Source organism: Neolamprologus brichardi, chromosome 7 (assembly GCF_056152115.1).
Source record: "Neolamprologus brichardi isolate AB-2024 chromosome 7, ASM5615211v1, whole genome shotgun sequence".
Classification (NCBI taxonomy): Eukaryota; Metazoa; Chordata; class Actinopteri; order Cichliformes; family Cichlidae; genus Neolamprologus; species Neolamprologus brichardi.
Window position 1 is genome coordinate 24,054,064 of NC_142110.1, and position 16,935 is coordinate 24,070,998.

The 16,935-nt window shown below is 38.8% G+C and overlaps 1 protein-coding gene across 1 annotated transcript; it reads left to right on the forward strand.

The window, feature by feature from the left end:
• The first annotated feature begins 677 nt into the window (after window positions 1-677).
• On the forward strand, window positions 678-13,063 carry tes (testis derived transcript (3 LIM domains)). Its single transcript, XM_087843338.1, has 7 exons — window positions 678-881; window positions 5,108-5,193; window positions 7,497-8,073; window positions 9,047-9,856; window positions 10,969-11,184; window positions 11,327-11,485; window positions 12,614-13,063. The coding sequence occupies exons 1-7, from the start codon at window positions 855-857 to the stop codon at window positions 12,803-12,805; spliced, it is 2,067 nt and encodes a 688-aa protein (XP_087699464.1). The 5' UTR covers window positions 678-854; the 3' UTR covers window positions 12,806-13,063.
• Window positions 13,064-16,935: the final 3,872 nt, after the last annotated feature.

A 16,935-nucleotide genomic window follows, 5' to 3' on the forward strand; every position in this document is an offset into this window, starting at 1 on the left:
CCGCTTTTTTTTGGTTTTACTTCTTTGTTGCTTTGGAGTGCCAGGAGTGCCAGAATTAAATTAATATATACATTGTTAAATAATTATCTGAATGTGTCATTAATTCATTAAGATGGAACTGTCACTTCAGCAGTTGAGCGCAGTGACAGTTTGATTTGTTTGTCTAAAAACACAGATCCCCAGGCTAATTTTAAAACTTCAGATCACATCTTAATATTTTCACATGGAAAACTAGTGAATGGACGACATTGCTTACTTCAGACCAGCACTGGCCACGCCCCAAAATTAGGTAATAATTTTAATAAACATGAGCGCAAGAGAGAGGAAGACACTCTACAATGAGCTGAAACATTCACTTCGTATTAATTCCTGCGTATACAATTTTTATCATTCATATTGTGTCACTTTGTATGTCCCTCGTGATTTCATCGCCCCCTTCACTCTGGCGTGTGCCACTGCAGTATTTTTAGTGGCCACCCCTATGAAAAAATCCTAGAGGCTCCCCTAGAGTTTAAAACAAAAAGTCAATTTGTAATTTATCACATAGATTTTGAAAATACATGCACAAGTATTTAAATACTTCATCATACCGACACAAATAAGACCCGACTCATTAGTGGGCAACGTACATGTTTTATTTTGAAATGCCCAAACGGAAACTATCGACTTGATTCCGGCGAAATTATCACCTGTGCGGAGTAGAAGCAGGACCCCCAAAGGGAAATCAGTGAGGGCAGCAGGATTTGTTTTACATTTTTCCGGCACATTCTCCCTGTTGTCTGTGTTTGGATTTGACAGTTGTTGTTTTTTTTTACGAGAAGCACGTCTGGAAAGAGAAAACGTTGAACACAAAAATGGAAATAGAGAGGGAGCTAAAGAAGGTAAGCTTTGCCCCCGTGGTCTTCGTGGATATCTTGCTCAGTTCGGGGAACGCCCTTAAGGTGTGCAGAGCAAGGGACAGGTGGCAGAAAAGTTACAGTACTGTAGGTTATTTTACAGTTTAAGTTTCGGTTTTAATTTTGAGATATTAATGGTCTTTATTTATGTTTTTTTTTTTCAATTAAAATGTACTTAGTTCGCTTAAATACGCTTATTTCACATCCTTGGGTAGTTGATATTGCCGGAACAAACTCACGTCGATCGGTTTACAAACTTGGAAAACATAGGTCGCGCCCTTAGTTACTTCCCTTTCAGAATAAGTTCCGATGTAAGAAACTGCGTTTGAAATGTGACAAAGTCTCACTCTGCATATCAACCAAACCCCCAACCTCTGTAACTTAATAGCGGAACAGCTTGACCCATTAACGGACCCATTTTACGTACAAAGTCGTCCTCCTTGTTCAGGGTTTTGATACTGTATTAATCCGCGGTGCTCAGCGTCCTCGGCTCTCTATTAAGTGGAACAAATCACTATGACAGTAAAATGCAAACCAGCTGTGATAGTTAATTTGTCCATAAGTAAATGTTGCCGTTACAGCTGCCGAATAGAGTGTTGAACTGTCAGCAGGGTTTCAAGAATATTAAGGCTCATGTCACTCATAATGCACTTGAGACTCTAAGCCAGATGCATCAAAATCGAATGTTTTTTAAATAGAGTTTGGCCATCCAAGGGAGAAGACAAAAGTTAAGAGTCAGGACAGGCAGGAAACCCTTTTACAGTACACGCTTTGTCTAGTGAATAGTCATTCATTCATCATCATGGATCACTGTAGATACTCGTTGTTGGCATTCACTAGATTCCTCTTATGCACCCCTTCTGCTTAGTTTACTTATGGTCCATAGATAATCTGTATAAATAATTCTGTTTGAGGAATCCAGGTTTATGTAGTGAATACACATGAATATCAACCAGTCAGCATTTTCCATAGAAGCTATTATAACCTCTTAAGTAGTTTAGGAAAAGAAAAATGCATTTTAACATATGTTAAAGCTTTTGTAGTTATCAGAATCAAACTATATGGATTATTATTATTATTATTGTTGTTGTTATTTATTATGGTTATTGACAAGTTTGTACACAAACAATGATTGTGTTTTGGTGGCATGGTGCAAAAACATTGGTACTGTACTGTTAATTTATGCTACTAAGTTAACTTGAGCTTTGGGGTCCTTGCACAGACCTGCAGAGATTTGGCAGCAGTGAAGGTGGTTACACAGACTGGTGGTTTGTTTTGTATGAGTTATTAAGCTGCAATTTTAATGTCTTCAGCCACTTGTAAAAATATGGTTTACATTTTTTCTGCATTAAATTTCAGAGCTTTCAGCTTCACTCTGAAAAATTGACTAAGAGTGAGAAATTTACAGGACAAACAGTGAAGACGAGGGAATCCTCTGCTTAAATAGGTCTGAGCAGCTGGATAACCCAGACAGACAGTCTGACATCTGCCTGTAATCCCTGGGGGAGATCAGCCTGCCACAGCAAGTTCACAGAGATGCTGCTGTGATCTGTGTTGCGCTTGTTCAGGAAATGTTACCATTGTGTTTAGGTGATATCATACTCAATTAAGGTGCTGCATTCTACTTAACAGAACATCTGACGTAATAGGCTGTGACTATAGGGTCGCGGTGTACAGCACTGCCATTCTGCTGACTCTTAGAAGTCTGTGGAGGTCTGGCTAGGTTTATTTCTTACCTAAACCATCATTAAAGCTTTCATATGACTTTGTGGTAGAAATAGAACCACACCAAAGGATTTCTCTATTTGTTTAAATCCTGCTGTGATTACAGTGTTATGAACTGAATTTCAGTTCAAGCCAGTGAGTCATGAAACCAATTAAAACAACAACAGTAAGCGAACTGAAAAATAGTAATATCTTTTATGACCGTATTCCACCTTTACAGGGGAAGGTTTGGCTTAAAAATAGAAAAAGTTGTTCATTAATTTAAGGGTGGTTTGACTGAAACGTCCTTGACACCGTCTGTTATTTAAAGCATTAGAAACAAGATGTATACATGTAAGTAATTGAACATTCTTTTTAAAAAATATGTGTTTTACATATTTTACATCATCTTCATGATGTTACAGAAACTGTGTCCAGCGTCTGAAAGTAGCTGGTCAGCTCCAGTAAAGCGACTACTTCCTTGCCACTGGCCTGCATCTGCCCTTCTCCAGTAAAGTGACTCATGAACTATGAGTCACTGGACCTGAATCATAGACTTTGTGTCTAAACTGGCTTGTAGCAAAAGTGTTGTCACCAAAATTAATCACCCCACAGGCTTAGTCATGAAACAAAGTCATTGATTAACTTGAAGTGTGAATCCAGATGGTGCAGCTGCCTTCCAGGGAAGCATACATACATGCTGAATGAGCTCTGCCAAAAACAGTCGTCCTCTCTATGCTTGAGATAAATATTTAGGCTTTCAACCACTTAGCCTGTCCGCCCTTAAAGCATACCAATAAACGTTTGCATTTGCAAAGTTGAAAATGATGTTTCAGTTGGTAGTGTAAAATGACATTTTAAGTAATTTGTTCTTTTGTCTCAAAGTTCAAGTACTTTCTGCGAGAGCCTGAACATCTTTGTAGTACCATCTGAAACCCCCTGAGAATCAAGGACTGGAAGTTAGCAATGGATGCCTGCACACCTTTGTAATCTTGTTTACTTTTTCATAATTCAGGTTAAACTTTTTATTTAGACAACACTGCTTTCCACAAATATTTCTGCATCAGTATTAAAATGCAAGTAAAATCATACTCAGTCCTACCCCAAAAGAATCGTGCTTAATTACACAGAAACTCTCATCTTCCCTAGTTCCCTGTGACAGGCTACTCCAGGCTGCTCCTAAAGTTCTGTTTAAGCTGCTCATTGCAAAAGACACAGGAGGCGAGTACATCTTACAGTTTAACTAAGATTTACTGATGTGTTTGGTACTTTCTAGGACCATGCTGGAACAACTTATAATTGGGCTTCTTAACATCTCCCAGAGGACAAACGTCTCATTCTGGAAATTGTGGTGAATGCTAAAAGTCTGGCATCAAAGCTTCACTTATAAACAGGAGCCACTATCTGTCTGCATTTCTCACTCATGTACACATTAAGCCATTAGGATGGTTTGTGACCATATATAGGCAACTATTCAATAACACTAAGAGGCTGGTGGGATCCCATCAGGCACCCTGCTGTCAAGAGATGTTTTTGACCCAAAAAGACATTCTCTGCTGAGGAATGCAGACAGACAGTGACTGCTGTTTAAAAGTGAAACTTGCAACAATTTCCAGAGTGAGACTTAATTCCCCTGGGAGATTTTAAAAAGCCCAATTTAAGTTGTTCCAACATGATTTATGGTGGTACTACAAAGTAGCAAAACGTAAATCTCATTTAAGCTGCTCCTGCTCTGTCTTCAGTAGGAATCTCCCTGCAGTGGGATCTACAATCTTCCAAGACCTGAAGTGGGCGTCCAGCATAGACAAAATGATCAAAAGGCCCAACAGAGGATGTCCTTCCTGTGTTAGTTCAGGAAGTTCAATCTGCCTCAGGCACTGTTGATCAAAATGTACTCTGCAATACTTAAGTCTGTTCTTTGCACATCAATCATCAAACGGACAGTTGGGACTGCAGAAAAAAAAAAAGATAGGCGCAGATTTTCTCTCCATTCAGGATTTCAAGACAAATCCAGAATCAGACAAACATCATACCCTGGACACAACAGGTTCCAACTCCTCCCCTCTGATAGGCATTACAGAGCACTGTACACCAAAACAACCCATTTGTTGTAAATATCTATGTACTTTATTTATTCATATAATATGCTGTCACATTCCCATATAAGTAGGCACTTATTTGTTTCTTACTCTTTCATAAGTTGTTCCAACATCGTTGCACTCTGATCTCTTTGCAACAATGCAAATATAAATATGTTAAACATGTTATTGTCTCTGTCATGTTGCTATTGTCTGTTTGTCTGTCCTGTTAATTACATAATAAATAAATAAATAAACGGGGCCCAATTCCTTGTATGTGTACATATACTTGGCCAGTGAAGCTTATTCTGATTCTTCTCCCACAAGTATCATCAGAAACTTTTTCCCTCATTTAAATACCATGTTCTGCTCAATAGAAAATAAAAGACTGACAGTATGTGTCATTTCCTTTGTGTGCTTTATTTACAGGTGACGCTTGGCCATGAGTTTGGTGCTGGAGCTGCCTGTTTGAAATGCAAGGACAAGTGTGAGGGCTTTGAGCTGCATTTCTGGAGGTTTGAACAGTTCCTCTGCACATCATCACAGTTTCACAAGTTTCCTTTTCTTTGCTTCCTGTGTCCAAACTGCTGATTAAAGAGTGAGTCACTGTTGTCTTGAGCAAAGCTGTGAACTCTTCAGTACAACTTTAGTTTAACAAAAATAAACAAACAAAAAATAGTGTTTAGTAAGGTTCAGTCAACAAACACCATATTTTAGTGGTTTTTGGGCTGAATGATAATAAACAAAATATATCTCCTTATTTTCATGCAATGGGTAAGATGTCTTAGGCAGGAGTATATCTCTTGTATATCTCTTTCTGATAACTATTCTTTCTGATAATAATAATTCTGATAATTAGTGTTTGACTTCTGAAATGCTTTTCTTGCATTGAAGGATAATATATTTCCTTTGAAATGAAGTTGTTCACCCTTGAGAACTACAGGCAGCGTATTATTTATAGTGGATGGTAGGTGACACGCCTGCTAACAGACAGGAGTAAGAGCCTGCGCTGAAGATAAGCGCTGGTGTGGTCATGGTCAGCATTTTAGTCATCTACAAGAAATAATTACTGCTTTAGCTGTATCCCATGTTTGCAACATTTTCAGTGCTTTATGTGCTGTTGAAAAACAATGAAAGCAGCATTGCTCTTGTAAAAGCTGCCAAAGTTCTTTGATAAAACACTTTTACCTCATAACAACAAAGAACTTGCTGATTATTTTTGTTGTTGGTTTACTTTGGCATTTATTCAATTCTCTCAGATCCAAACTAACATGTTAAAACACATCGGCACACCAAAAACTCCAGAAACTATTCTTTGTAATGTAGAATCTACTGTTTTAGTGAAATGAGATTGGTGGCTTTGGAAATGAGCAGTTTCTTTCTTTGTTTGACTTATACAGTAGAAATGACATACTGTTTGTCAGCTGTTGCCATACTTGTAATTATAATATTTACTCAGAGCTTAACTTTGAAGCTTAGTTTATTGTTGAGCTTGCGGTGCAGGACGGCAGTAAATAGAGATGGAGCTGCATGAGATGGTAATTGTAGTAAGAGGAGAAATGCAGACTCTTTACAAAAAATTTGATGCAATATTAAGCTATATTTATATAAAATATGGACTTTCCTCCTGTAGCTTATGTAGAAATATATCACTATATATTTTAAAACTCAACTCAGTAATGTTGAATACCATTATGAATCAGAACAGTCATTTAAAAAAGCATGCTTTTTCTGCATGACAACAACATTTCACTCATTGACCCAGTCTGCCAACTTCCCAGCTTGCTTAATTAAAAGGATTCCTATAGCAGCAGGAGCCATCGGCCTAATGGGAACATGCTGTTCTTGAGAATAGAATTTAGTCTAATGCGGCCGGGGCTGAATTTTTAGCAAAGTTTTTATCATAATTCTATGAAGACGCTATAATTAAAGGTTGTCACCTGCCCTCTTAAGCCAGAAGTTAGACTTTTGATTGTAGAGCCTGTCATAATCATTTATTATAGTTATACAGTGTTTTTGTAAATATAAAGTTAATGAGTCTTAAACAATCAAGCTAGGTAAACATAATCTAAACAAAACAAAACTCGATTGTAAGTCATTTCACTTTATGTGTGTCAGAGGACTGCTGTATAAAAATACAGCAGACACTTTTTTTTTTTTGTTGCAACACTGATGAAAATACCTTTCATTTTTTTTAAAATGTGTTATTTATCCCAAAGTTGAGAAGCTCTTTTTCTTCATCAGTTTTAAAATGAAGTTAAAAAAAACATAAAGAAAAGAGAAGATATTTTTCTATTTCTGTGTTACAGAGCTTTCATCTGGTTACTTATGAACAAAATAAGTGCTTGGAAAAGACAAAGCCGTCTGCCATTTAAAAGTGGCCCAATGACATCTTAATATAAATGCTGTCATTATTACACATTAAACTGGCTTTATTCGACTGAAAGTATTGCCTATTCCACTAAAATTCTGAAGGCCTGTTTGGGCTGGAGCATGCCTTCTAGTTACAAATTATGTCATAGTTATATCAAAAGATGTGTTGAGGCACGATAAAAATGCCGGTAGTTCAGTTTTAACACAGAACGTATTGTGTTGGTATAATGGCATAGGAGTTTTTATTTAATATTCTAAAAATAGAGGGAGGTGAATGAAGTGAGGATTTATTCAAGTTTATCAAATATACCAGCTATGAAGAAGAAAGTGTAGTTAAAAAAACTGAGACATTGCTTGTTTAGTTTGAATAAAGCAATGGTAATTTATTAGTATCAAGGTTTAAAAAGTCAAAGTCCTGAACATTTTGTTAAATTCTTCTTTGCAGAAAGATATGCCGAAACTGCAAATGTGGCCTCACAGAGCATGATGTGGCGATGAACTCGGAGGAGAACAAGAAGGTAGGCAAGCTGTTTGAGGACACCAAGTACACCGGCCTCATCGCCAAGCTGAAGACGGATGGGATCCCCAGCTACCAGGGCAACATGGTGACCATCACTTTGCCTAGCCCTGCCACTGCTTACACGGTACCACCCAGTGCGACCTCTACTGTTGTGCCCCCTTCTGCCAGAGCCGGCTCTGTGTCGTCGTCTGCCACAGCTGGTCCTGTATCCCCGTCTGCCACAGCTGGTCCTGTGTCCCTGTCTGCCACAGCTGGTTCTGTGTCCCCGTCTGCCACAGCTGGTTCTGTACCCTCAGCTGGAGCCTCTGCAGGTTCGACAGGCATTGGGGTTCAGGGTCAGGCTCGGGTTCAGTCTGTACCAGCCAGTGCCACACCAGTCAGGGCTAGCAAAGTGCCAGTCACTGTCAGTGCCACATCAGCCAACGTAGTGCCAGTTCCTAAAGATGTACCAATGAAGACTGTCACCTATGAGTGGGCACCACCAGTGGCTAACAAGTACCTGGTAAGAGTTCATATTAGTTAGAAAATAAGTTTTCAAGTCTAAATTGAGTTGTTTTTTTTTTTGTTTTTTCATTCCCCACCCTCATAAAACCCCAAAAAGCATTTAAGCATTATCATATGGTAAAGGATTTATTGGTATAAAAAAATTAACATATTAATAGATAATATTCCTGCCTTGATCAGGAAGTATTGGTGGTATTGCATCATTTAAGATTTGGTAATAGGCAAAAACACATGAACCATAGATCGATGTAGGTGTAGTCAACTAAAAAATAACTTGCCTCTTCCTTTATGATACTTTCCTGTAACCTTGTGCTTGTCTCCAAAGTGAAATTTAAGGCAAGATGTTACCATTTTAACACACTGGAGGAGTGTAGATGGTTAGAATTAGACTTCCTGGCATTGTTCAGGTGCACAGAGAAAGATGACCTTGAAGGGGAGATTAGCCGAATCATTTTTGTTTGTTTATGCCTCCTAAAGTTCAAGGTATTAGAAAACCCTTGGCTAGCTACTGCAGAACAGAAGGTCTGCACATTTGATGTCACTGAATCAACAGTTTTTTGTTTGTTTGTTTTTGTTTAAGTCTTTTTTTGTTTAAAAGGTCTGTTTTTTCTCAGTAGCAATTCTTTTTCAGAAATATGTTACAAAATGTTCTTTTATTCAGTTGTCTTAAATGTGTGGCAGGGACTTTTGAAGCACTGGTGATTACAGTAAAGAGGATGTCATTTTTAATGCCAGCATCTCTCACCACCACATTAATCTTATGTTTGACATTAACTCAACTTTATCATCTTTTGTTTAGTCTGTTTTTGTATCTGTCCCATGTATTCCTTGTCTTCTCACTAAAAAACAAAACTTCACTTTCTTTCTGGTTAGTCTATATCTAATCTGTCTCTCTGGTCTTCTTCTGGTTGTCCTTCGCATTTTTCTTCATTCCCTCTGAGGTGACTCTTTTATTGTCTGTCTCTCTGTAGGCTGTGCGTTATATTGAGTTGCTCCCACCAGAGAAACGCCCAGTGGTTGGTACAGAGGGAGCTGCTTACCGTCGGCAGCAGATGGCCCGACAGCTACCTGAACACGACCAGGACCCGTCCAGGTGTCATGAGCTGAGCCCTGCTGAAGTCAAGCTGATGCAGCAATACGTTCGCAAGTACAAGGATGAAGCCCTGGGGGTTGGAGATGTCATGCTGCCTGAAGAGATGGCTCTGGTTCAGGCAGGAGGGCTGGGTGGATCTGGTGTTGGGGCTGGAGGGGCACCTAGTGCAGGAGGGGCTGAGTTTGGACCTAGAGGTGGTGCTGCTGCTGGGAGTATTGGTGGAGGTGCTGGCTATAAACCAGAGGCTGGGGTTGCTGGAGTTGGATTTGGTTCAGGGCCTGGAGCTGCAGGACCTGGTGTTGGGGCTGGAGCTGGTGGTGGTTTTGGACCTGCAGCCGGTGGAGCTGGAGCCCGTGGTGGTTTTGGACCTGCAGCTGGTGTAGTTGGAGCTGGTGGTGGTTTTGGATCTTCAGCTGGTGGAGTTGGAGCTGGTGGTGGTTTTGGACCTGCAGCTGGTGGAGTTGGAGCTGGTGGTGGTTTTGGACCTGCAGCTGGTGGAGTTGGAGCTGGTGGTGGTTTTGGACCTGCAGCTGGTGGAGCTGGAGCTGGTGGTGGACCACTTTCAGGGCCTGGCGTTGGACCATCTGCAGGCTTTGGGCCAGCTGGAGGAGCCATGGGTACTACTGCCACCGCTGGAGCCATGAGTGTCCCTGGAGCTCAGCAAGCTGGACTACCACAACAGAACTTTGTAAGTTTTTTTCCCTCAGTTCACTGACCATTTGTACTAAAGTTAAATTAAATAAAAATGTATACGGTAAACACATGACATGTCACACTATAACAGATGGGAGGAAAACATACAAAGCAAAAATAAATAAATCCTCACTCACAGTTTTGCATAATACAAGATGAAAGTCTTTACCAATAGAACAAATTTCAAGAACGCAATAATATGTTTGACATCTAGTTAATAGATGGAGACAATAATTTTAAGAGGAACTTGATTTAAAAAAAATATATATATATCATTATAATATCATGAATAAAATAAAACATGGTCAGAATACCTGTTCCCCTCCTATCTTCTAGCGTACCCTCAAATGGGGGAATTACACATGTTGTAGTTTCATTTAGTGGTTTTCTAGTTTATTTCCTGTGTGTACACACCTTTATAATATAATGTTTCTATAATTTCACATTTTCTTCCCTTTCTGCTTATCCCATTCATCTGGAAACCCTTTGATGTCTTCAGCTTAGAAATCATGCACAAAATGTTTCTTTAAAGATGTGATGAATTGCTGGTAATATATGAAAAATAGATTTTTAATAGAATATGTAAATAGCCATAGTTCAAGTTAATACATTTGACTAAGTTCAAATCTATTAACTGTAACTTTTGTATGACTTGGTTTATTTATCAGTTTTCAGTCATTTCCAAACTTAACACTAGGTGGAGCCATAGACCAACCATCCCATTTGAGGATGCTGGGTTCTTATTTAATGCAGTAGTGCATGAGTCACTACTCATGCACTACTGAGTTTTTCTCATTATTACCATGTGCAGTTAATTCTTTTTGTGGATTTTTATTTCATCCTGCTTTCAATTTTACTACAATTCATGTAAAATAAAAACAAACCCAACAACATTCAAAGAGCAAAGTTACCATTCATGGAAACTTGTTATGAAATACTGTGCAGTGATAGTTTGTTCAAATCAAATGGGTTGTAATAAAAGCTATTCAGGACAGGATGTAACAAACTATTCTGATTTTTCTTTCTTCTATATAATAAAATATCAATAGAATATATTTTCATAATGAACTATACAGCCGTACCAATGTACTGTACTTTCCCTTAAAGTCATGCCATCAGTGCCAGCAGCCCATGCGTAAGGGTGAGCCAGCTGTCTATGCTGAGCGGGCCGGTTATGACAAGATGTGGCACCCAGCATGCTTCGTCTGCTGTACCTGTAACGAACTGCTGGTGGACATGATCTACTTCTGGAAGAAAGGCAAGATGTACTGTGGACGGCACTATGGAGACAGCGAGAAGCCACGATGTGGAGGCTGTGATGAGGTGAGATGAGGATATGATCATTTGCTTCTCTTTTGATTTTGGTTAAAAAAAAATTGCATTACATACACATCTGTGTGGCCATTCATAGCTGAGAGTTTGTTAGCACCGTTGATGCTACATTCTGATGCATGTCTGTTTACAGCTGATCTTCAGTAACGAGTACACTCAGGCTGAGGGCCAGAACTGGCATCTGAAGCATTTCTGCTGTTTTGAATGTGACTGCATTCTGGCTGGAGAGACGTATGTTATGGAGAATGACAAGCCTGTCTGCAAGCCCTGCTACATGAAGAACTATGCTGTGGTAAGTCTTTGTTGCTCTGGGTGTCTTTCTTTAATTGGCTCATTGGTTTAAATACACCAATGATCCATAACATTATGACCTCTCAGAGATGCATGTGATGGTCTGGGATACAGTAGAACATAAGTGGGTAGTCTGTTTGCGTAATCAACATTTTGAATATGGCCACTAGTCAGCAAGTCTGATATGCAGAGGCTACAGCTCATTATATACAATACTATAAGAATAATTATGGTGCTGATGTCTTGGGGTACCTTTGAAGTTCTAGAGCAGTGAGCTGTTTTGTTGCACACAAATGAGCACACCAGGTAGAAGGTCATATTGTTTTGGCTGATTAGTGCAATTGAACTTGAAGGATTTGTTAGCAAGGAGCTGTAGCCATACCAGAATTCAGAGTCTTGAGTGCATATTTTTGGCCTTAAACACCCTAATGAGCTCTAACAAGAAAAACGACATCTTATATTGGACGCCACAGTGGAATGTTATGGTTTGATCTAAAAAACAAATGTTAAAAATAGAAGATTGTCACATTTCACTCTGATCACTTTTTTTTTGGAGGACATTATAACATACCAACAATGATTATAGCATTTTACTTGTTACCAAAGCAAATTACTTAGGGATTCTTAGGGCTTCGTGCAAAATTGTTTCACCCAAGTCAAACTTTGTGAAAAATTGATAGGGGAATATATGCTGGCCACCCTAAGCCAAGAATGTGAAGCGCTTGGTGTGTGTTTACTGTGTTTTTTTCCAACATAATCCACAGCAAAGCTAATGTTGTCATATAACCAAATACTTGCCTTTGCCTGTAAGAGTTGAGGAATCTCTTTTTTGTTTGAGATAGTAATTACACTGTGCTGCCAAGCATTTTTAAAAAGTTTTTAAATGAAACATATTTCAACGTGTCAGGTATTAATTAGGCACCATGAGGACACCGTATAGTTTAAACCACATACATACATAGTTTGACTGCAGTGGAGGCTAAAGCTGTTAGGGGAAGAAACTACATAGAAATAATATAGAAACTTGAAGAGTTTGAATAATAATTTTAAAATGAATTGTGGAAAACCTAGATATCTGAAACTTAACTTAAAAAAAACCTTGACATCATTATTTCCTACCTCTTGCCAGAAATGCTCATCCTGCCAGAATGCAGTGGAGCCTGAGGCCCAGAGGGTTTCCTATGGTGATTATCACTGGCATGCCGAGCCACAGTGCTTCAAGTGCTCCGGCTGCTCCAAATGCCTGATTGGCCAGCGCTTCATGGCAGTGAAGAACTTCCTGTTCTGCTCTGTGGAGTGCAAGAAGAAAATCATGGCTTAAAGGGCCAAGACAAGTCCTTCATCTTCTTCATGATCACTTGCGAAACCAGGAATCGTACAGAGAGAACACTGGTACAGCTACAACAGTCTGTTATGGTTCTTTTAACAGAAATAGTGCCTGATCTCTGTAGTATGGAGATCTACTCTAACAGTGAAACCGTTTGAATTCAGGTACTTATTGTAAGTCCAGAAAGATCGCAGCACTGATATATCTTGTAGTCTCAGATAGTTTTAAAAAAAGGAGTTTCCACTTTTTTCCAGCCTTGTTTGCTTTTCTTGCACTGTTATTATTTACAGATGAGATTTTTTTCTTGTTAAACTTGTGACCACTAACCTATTGCTGGGTTTTTGTTTCTTTTGTTGTTGTTGTTTGCCACCTTTTTACTACTTTATATAAAAACTACTGACATTCCCTTTCCATGCAGCAATGTTACTGTCAGTGTTAGCCAGATTTGAGGCTGGTTGAAAGTAAACAATCAATGTAATATCAAACTTGCAGTCTGTAGCTAAATTAGAAGTTTTGATGAATTAAATTTGTGCTTTCAATGAGACATTAAAAGTAAATTCCTCCATCTTTGTCTACAAATGGCATATACTCTCTTGTTTTATTGTCAGGCAGCAAGGTTATATCATAGTATTTTCATACTTATATCAAGGCAACAACGTGTTACAAATAGCTCCTTATTAGTTTATTTGTGGTATTAAAAATAGGCTTTTCTAAAATTACTTGAAATGGTTAAATTCCTGCCTTTCAAGGTCTTAATAGGATCTCTACAAATATAGTTACAGCTTTAGCTTTTGATTGTTCTGCTGTTTCTTCTATTTGGATGCCAATCAATCAATCAATCAATCTTTATTTATAAAGCACTTTTCATACAGAAATGTAGCACAAAGTGCTTTACATGGTTAAAAGCACCCCACCCCGCCCTCCAACTCACTCCCCACACTCTCATTAACATAAACGATCATGGATACATACACACACATCCCCCCCACCCACGAAACTATGTGATGTATGATAATTATACGTTATTTAAAGAATGCAGGAAAATGTACTAGGCAGTTTGGTACAGCTTAGTGAAGGCTAAACTGGTTAGGGTGACACTGACAGTGATGTTGGACTGGTGCAGAGCAGGGTGTGTTGTTCAGTGTTACATTAACCAGTAGTAGACATAAATGTATCTTTAAGGTTATGTTTATTAGATTTACTCACCAAATGCTTCCTTTTATACTGGTTTTAAAGTCTGGGGGTTGGAAATCAGCTATATAGCTTGTTAAACATCTGCTTATATTGTTGAACTGGGAACCAGGGAGAAAAGGATAATGTATGTCTATATGACTGACCTGGACTGAAAATTTGTGGCAGCAGGTCTTCGGAGTGGTCGATCCAAATTTTAAACTTTTGGTTCAAATCATTGATGACACGTATGGAGGAGGTCAGGAGATGGTGCTTACAGCTATTTGTAAATGTCTAGTGCTGTTTTTAACGAGTGGTTTGGGGATCTTGTCAAAATTGATGGGATTATGAACACAGAAAAGAACAGTCAGAGTTTGCACCACCATTCACTGGAAAGCCTCTGATTGACAATAGGTTCATTTTTCAGTGTGACAATGATCCCTAACACAGTGCAAATGCAGTAAAAGCATATCTGGACAGCAAAACACACAATAGGACACTCTCAGTCATGGGTTGGTCTCCCCATGAGCATGGACCTCAACATTATAAAGTAGACATGGGTGGCTCAAGACTTTCGCACACTCCTGTTTCTCAGCACTTGTCAAAGGTGCATGCAAATGTTCTCTGTAGTCAGTCAGATAAGACATCAGTGTGTTCAGTTTGTGTGTGTGAGTGGCTCTAAAGCTGTATCCCAACTGCATTACAATACATTTTCTGAAATTCATGTGTGAAAATAGCTTCGTACAACCACATTCTCAAAATTACAGGTTGATCTTTGAAACGTTAAATCATCACAGTGAGTCACTAAATGCATCATTAATGCTGCTTACCATAAATTGTCAACTACAGTGATTCTTTTTCTGTGTGAAAAGGATCTTTTAGATTTATTGTCTTGGCCTCATGTAACTTCCAGCATGGTTTCAGGTACCTGTGGATGCAGAATTACTCCTGATGAAGATACTGTAAAGGTGTTGTCACTATTCCACACTACACATGTGCTGTACACTAAATGCTACAGTATGCAGAGCGTGATCAGTGTACACAAATATTTAGGAACAGTATTTATCTGCTGTAGGAGAACCGGTATGCAATCCAAATACAGCTCACTTTAACTCCTACAGGACATATGTTGCTCTCTCTGATGAATCACCTGTTACTCTCTGGGAAGTCAGTGGTAGGTTGGCCATGATGGAAAAAACACCACTGAGGGGCTTGTATTTTCATTTACGATATGGAAAGCGTGCACAATTCAAGGAAGTGCCATTTCTGAGGAGGCCCATTGTCTTAAATGGCAGTCGGCCCAGAACTGTGCTGTTATTTCCCCCCTTTCAGCCACAACTCTACCAGTCTTCATGTGACTGAATTGCCTGGCCAGGGTCACACATTCATTACCTCTTTCCAACATCTTCCCGTGACCTTGTTCTAATTTTCTCATTTCAGAGATTCCTTCCATGGCCACTTCTTCTGTCATAGGAAGTCAGGTCATTGTTGGCATTTCACTGAAGTGTTGATCAAGTTTTGTTTTACGTGGTATCTTGAGTAAGGAAACAGTTAAAACTGTAAGAAACAGAAAAAAAGGGGACAAGTCACCTTCCTGTAATACGTACAGGATTGAACTTGAATGTGATTTTTTTTTTTTTTTTTTTTTTTAAATAAATAACTGAATTTACATGGTGCTGTCACCAGAATTCGTATTAGTCAGTCTGTATATAGAACCAGCTGCAGTATACCTTAATAAAAACGTTTGTGTCTCTATAATAACACATTTGTGTGTTGGAGTATATGTTTAAAAGCTGTTGTCTAGTTGAAGAAAAGTTTTGACTCGGGTCTGATTTCCATCATTCAGACTGATTGCTTACAGATCATAAATCCTCAAATGCATGAATGTAGGGCAGCATCTAGGTCTATCCAATATGCAAACAGTGAGTCATATTCATATGAAGAGAGATACAAGATTGAATCAAGATGAGATTTTATGAGCTTCTTGGAATTGGAGTTTTCTGTTTGTGTAGTTTTTCACCATAGTAGAGTGGTGAGGAGAAACACATGGAAAGCACCAGATACTGTTTGCAACAGAGTCTATGCATAGATTACATTTCTTCAGTTTCACAAATCGGCATTTTGTAGAATATACTCTAGAGTAATACTTGCGTCCAGTGGCAAATGCAAATAAGCGGGCTCAAGTTTAACATCTCTAATTACTGTAAGGAAGCACCTGCAGTATTTCCATGGAGCCACTTCCATAGCTTACAAACCTTGAGGTCAAATCCAAGTTCCACTGCCTCATAAACTAAAATTAAGGGAGGAACTATAAGAAATGTCAACGAGAAAAAAAACAAAGAAAAAATAAGTGCCTTAAACACAACGGAGGATCTAGACTAACTGTGTAGTTTCACAGATACCCATCTGGATGAATACCACATCTCAGACTAGTGCTGCTTCTCGTGAGTTTTTTCTTTGAGAGCTAACTGGGACTGCCCCAAATGCGCTGAGGTGAGAGCACCTGAAGATCATCTGATCTCACATTCTTTAGTTCATGTCGTGACTGCAAAATAAAAACCAGTCATTAAACTTAAGGATATGTTTGAGGTAGCAGTTTCTGTATGCAAAACATTTGTTATAACTATGATAAAGAATTTGAGAAGATGTGGAAAGAAGAGACATGCAGAGATACACTTTGACACTTCTTTTTTTTTTTCATTGAACTTGTGGAAAAAATATTGCGAGGATATTAAAAATGAGAACGTGAGACTTTCATACTTCCTATTTAAAAAAGAACATCCAGTTGTGGATAATTCAGGTTGAACCCAGACATACTGCACACAGGAATCTTAAAGCTGAAGATGAGCAGAAAAAGCAGCCAGGGCAGGCATTTTAACCCAGATGGTATAAATGCCAGATACATGAAACTTCGATAACTCACCACCCACATTCCTCCTATGAGGAGGGAGCCA

Bases quoted from the DNA above. Each gene is read 5' to 3' on its own strand.
- tes (XM_087843338.1), top strand. From the start codon at position 855: ATGGAAATAGAGAGGGAGCTAAAGAAG. The intron at 11,185-11,326 runs GTGAGATGAGGA...GTCTGTTTACAG, and splicing joins GATGTGGAGGCTGTGATGAG to CTGATCTTCAGTAACGAGTA. The intron at 11,486-12,613 runs GTAAGTCTTTGT...ACCTCTTGCCAG, and splicing joins ACATGAAGAACTATGCTGTG to AAATGCTCATCCTGCCAGAA.